This window comes from Pteropus vampyrus, unplaced genomic scaffold (genome assembly GCF_000151845.1).
Source record: "Pteropus vampyrus isolate Shadow unplaced genomic scaffold, Pvam_2.0 Scaffold36, whole genome shotgun sequence".
In the NCBI taxonomy this organism is placed as follows: Eukaryota; Metazoa; Chordata; class Mammalia; order Chiroptera; family Pteropodidae; genus Pteropus; species Pteropus vampyrus.
The window spans coordinates 4,885,169-4,889,592 of record NW_011888817.1 but is presented as its reverse complement, the minus strand read 5'-3'; the positions used below and the strand labels follow the sequence as shown (position 1 = coordinate 4,889,592).

General features: G+C 54.3%; 1 protein-coding gene across 1 annotated transcript in view; it reads right to left on the bottom strand.

Moving 5' to 3' along the window:
• EXTL1 (exostosin like glycosyltransferase 1) overlaps positions 1-3,115 on the bottom strand; it is a 12,959-nt gene extending 9,844 nt beyond the window's left edge. Inside the window, exon 1 of the mRNA XM_011358041.1 lies at positions 2,343-3,115. Coding sequence (XP_011356343.1) covers positions 2,343-3,115 — 773 coding nt within the window. The remainder of the gene's footprint in view (positions 1-2,342) is intronic.
• Between the last annotated feature and the right edge of the window lie 1,309 nt (positions 3,116-4,424).

The window sequence follows — 4,424 nt, the reverse complement described above, 5'->3', positions numbered from 1 at the left end:
TTTTGCCTTTGGAATTTTGTTACCATGTGAATGAATTCCCTATTCATAAAAATCAATAAATAACAGTTTAAGCGGGTGGAGGCTTATTCCAAAGCAACAGGAGATTGTTTAACGAAGGTGGAAAAACATGAGCTTTGGAGCCAGAAGTGCAGGGTTTAGTCCCAACTCTGCTGCTGCCAAGTGCCTGATCAGAAACATGAGGGAGTCCGTGGTGAATCAAGGAGCTTGTCATCAAGAGCCCTTGGCTGGCTTCCTCCACCTCTGTGAGCCTCAGTTTCCTGCTCCCTGAAATGGGGATACAAGTACCTCTGTTGAAGGGTGCTTCAGAAGATTAGCTATGACTTATATCTGGTGGCTGGCACAGCACCTGGCCCAGAGCAAGCTCTCCCCACATGTCCGCTTCCTCCCCTCCCCCTCTCCTGCCAGCTGAGTGAATGTGGGACAGTGGCAGGGACTGTGAATCGCCTCTTTCTCTGGCGGGCAGTTGTTTATTCAGGCCACCTTCCAGGGGCTGGCCCTGTGGCCGTAGGCCTCCCTCTCTCACTCTGTCCCCGTCTGGCTCACTCAGGCAGCTGCCTGGCACTTCAGGGAAACTGAGGCTCACACTACCCCAGAGATCACAAGTCCTATTGCTTGCAGGTGGGCTAAAGTCAAAGAAAGAACTTCTTGATGTTCAGAGAACAATTAGAGCTTGCCAGGAGTGATGCCTTATAGATAAATAAAAAATGCGACTCAGAGGGTAGCCATGATGATTAGAAAACTTTAGCCAGTTTTGGCAAATTTTGGATCAAGTAATAAACGTTTAGTGAGCACCTACCTGCTATGTGCAGCTATCTAACTTTCGGTGTCCAAAGAGGTTCAGGCTGCAATAGCTTTCAGATTCACCAATAACCAATTGCATTTCGCAGTAACTAAAGACCACTAAAAGAACTTCCTGTCAGCAAGAATAGCTAAATACTGAATCCAAAAAGTAATGTGGGGCACGGTGAGCAGAGGGAGAAGCTTGTCACCAAAGGTGAGCTCTGTCTGAGTTCCGAGCTTGAGGTGCCTGGGGGAATGCTGACTTTTCGGATTATTGCCAAGGATGCCCAGTTAGGGATGGGTCCTGGCAGAAGGGCCTTGAGGGCTGACTGGGGCAATTCCTTTCTCACCCCTGGCTCCCTTTGGGGCTCCCTGGAGGCCATGTGCCTTGAGGAGGTGGAGAGATTTCATTCCCAGGAGAGTGCTTTGGCTGAGGGAAGCCCCAGAAGCCCCAGGCAGAAGCAGAAATGGAGTGTGGCCATCCCAGAGGGAAGTGGAGCCCAGAATAGCCCATGTTGTTCTAGCAGAGAACAGGGAGGTTCCTGAGGGGGGATGCAAGGGAAGGAAACCAAACTGACAGGTTCCCACTCAGGACTGCCCTGGGAAATGGGGAGGGAACCCTCTACTGAGGGGCCCTGGGCAACCTCAAAAAGACTTTCATTCTTGCCTGGCCAGTGTGACTTTGGATAGAGCTGGCCTACTGTGGGAACTGTGCTTAGGGATTAACTGCTTTATCATCTGAAGTATGTCACCCCAACTTGCCCAGGTAGAGAGAAGTTTCTAAACCAGTTCTCCATGTCCCATAGACCCTGGTACCCCTTGTATGTACTCAGGACTCTCACTGGCAGTAAGTTCTTCTGTAGGTCTAACCTAATTCATATTTGCTGTAACCGAAGGCTGTTTCCTTGAGAAGTTAATCCCTAAAATTAGGCATAGAAGCAGCTTTCATCTGTGACCAGTTACTAAGCACTGGCTCTGGAGCATTTGATGGGGTTGATCATAAGCTCTTCATTAAAACTCAGAATTCTAATGCTGAAGGCTTTGGAGGTAGGCAATTCTGAATTAAAATACTAGCTGTGCTCTTTCTGGCTGGGTGGCCTCAAACAAGTTACTTAACCTCTCTGAGCTTCATTGTCTGGTACACAAACAATGATGGCAGTTAGTATTATCTTCTTATAATTGTTATTTATGAAAGTGCTTACCATAGGGCAAAGCGCTATAAAAGTATATGTTAAATAAAACATTAAGGAAGGAGGGATTGGAATAGGAGAAAAGGAGTAAGTAGGAGTGAGTCCTGTTTTATGTTTTTAAAGATCCTCAAGGAAGAACTCCGAGACCTGTCTTGGAGCAAATCACCATCTTGGTGGTATTGCTCTCTGCTGTCTAACTTGACTCCCTCCTGCTGCAGCTGAGGCCTAAGTTGGCCAGGACTAGCTGATTCTCCCATCTTAACCCTGCCCCTCTCCCCCGGCCTCTGGGCTCACTCCCATCACAGAACCCCTCCCCTCCCATCCAGCCCCTGAGGGGAAAGGTCCACTTACTGCTCAGGTCCTCGGTCCTGCTCACAGTGCCCATCCCAGAGGCAGGCAGAGGAGTTGGTGTCTGCCGTGCGCCACCCGCCCCTCTCCTCGGCCAGGGCTAGCAGGGCCACCCCGGGGTGGGGGCTGTGCTGCTGCAGCTGGCCAGGAGCCCCACCTCGAAACGGGTGGGCTTCAGGGAGAAGCGGGAGGGCCACATCAAAGCCAGGCCGGAAGGTGTCCACTGGGGGGCTGGCCTCGGCCACCATTGCTTGTCCCAGCTGGAAGTTCCGGGAACAGGAGGCTGGGTGGAGCCGGAGGACCAGGTGGTTCTTGCCCCCATTCCATTGTGGGGCCACCGGGCTGCACTCTCCGGCCGGGGTGTCCGGGCTGAGGAGCAGGTGAAGGCAGGCCTCAGCAGGTCTGAGTGTGTGGTAGCGGGACCCCTCAATGGAAGCCAAGATCCTGCGCTGAGTCTCAGAGATGGGTCCAGCTGCTGGGTACGCAAATACCTTGAAACCAGCACCCCTGCACTTCGAGGTGTCAAAGCAAGTTCCCCAGCTGCAGCTGCCACTACGGGGGGCTTTCGAAGACTGAGGGGCATCTTCTGGGACCTTCTCAGGCTGGGAGAAACTCTGCAGGAGCTCTGCATCCAGCCAACGGGGCCAACCTTGGGGGCGCCTTGCCTGAGGTCTGGCGGGCACTGCCAGGCGGAGAAGGGGAAAGACTCCTAGGAGGCTGAGGAGCCAGGAGGCCAACAGTGCCAGCCAGAGGGACTTCCTTCTCCACGACTGCATGTGGCCACCCACAGCCAGTGCTGGGGAAGAAGGAGGAGCAGGGACCTGAGGGTGGGCCGCTGGAGCTGGGATCAACCTTCTAGTTCAGTGCCCTCATTGCAAAGATGGGGAGACCGAGGCCCATCGAGAGCAGGCTGCCTGTGTAAGATCAAACAGCAAGTCACTGACCAGACACAAGGCCAGACAGCTGGCCTTCTCTTCCTGTGGTTAGAACTCTGCTTCCTTGGCCTTTGGACAACCAAGCCAGCCTTTGCCCTCTTAGTAGGGCCCCCTGCCCCCTGTCCCTGCCCCTATTTAGGCTGACGCAAACCCTGTCCAAACCGCTAGGCCTTCTGCCCTCCCGGCTGCACCTCTTGACCTGGCCCTCGATGGAGAGGAGGACCGTCTGCCAGGCCATGGGGGACCCGTCAGGGCTCCCACAGGGCACAGGGCTGGAAGGAGCAGCAGTGGTCTTCCCAATCCTTCCCCTGCTAAAGCGGCCCTGGCCACCCCTGTACCCGCTGACAGGCAGTCCTGGGCTGCAGGCCCTGTGGCTGGGCTAAAATTAAACCCTGTGGCCCATGTGGGCTGTCGGGGTCAGCTGAGGTCAAGGCCTGGGTGCAGTCGGTACACCCTGCCTGGGTGCCAGGAGGGCTCTTGGTTCTCCTAGTCGTCTCTCACCCTGCCTCTGTCCCAGGTTCAGGAGGCTCAGTCCCTCCTCTCCCCGACCCATGGAAGCTGGCCCTGCACCCTCTGGCTTGGAGCCGTCACGGTGCAGAGGCCAGGGACGCTGCACCAAGCCCCAGCCCCATGGCCCCGAAGAAACCCTGCCGAAGTCTTCTTGTTCCCTCTCCAAGCAACATCTGGCCAGTCTGTATCTCTCTCCTAGAGGCGGCCTGGCTCCTCCCCGGCCGGCCCTGATTCGCTCCTTGCTGGGAGGCAGGGTCTCCACTTAACCCTTTCCAAACCAGTTTCCTTAACCGCTAACAATAATAACCAGGAATGACCACACCTCACAGTTTGCCACGAGCTCTCACAGCCTCTGTCTCTGAATTCTCACATAACCCTTCAAGGCAGAGGCTTATCACTGTCTTTTTTACACATGAGAAAAGTGAAGCTCAGAGAGAGGATGTTATTTTCCTAAAGTGACCCAGCCAAAAAGTGGCAAGGTGAGGATTTGAACCCTGAACTCCTGACCCTAATCCTTAGAGCTTCACAGTGGTCACCCCAGCTGGAGTTTCTGAGTGTGGGAGTGTGCAAATCAGATAAGGGAGGCGTTAAGTGGCTGTGGAGGGGCGGTATTAGGTAAGGTGCTCCTGCCATTTCCAGG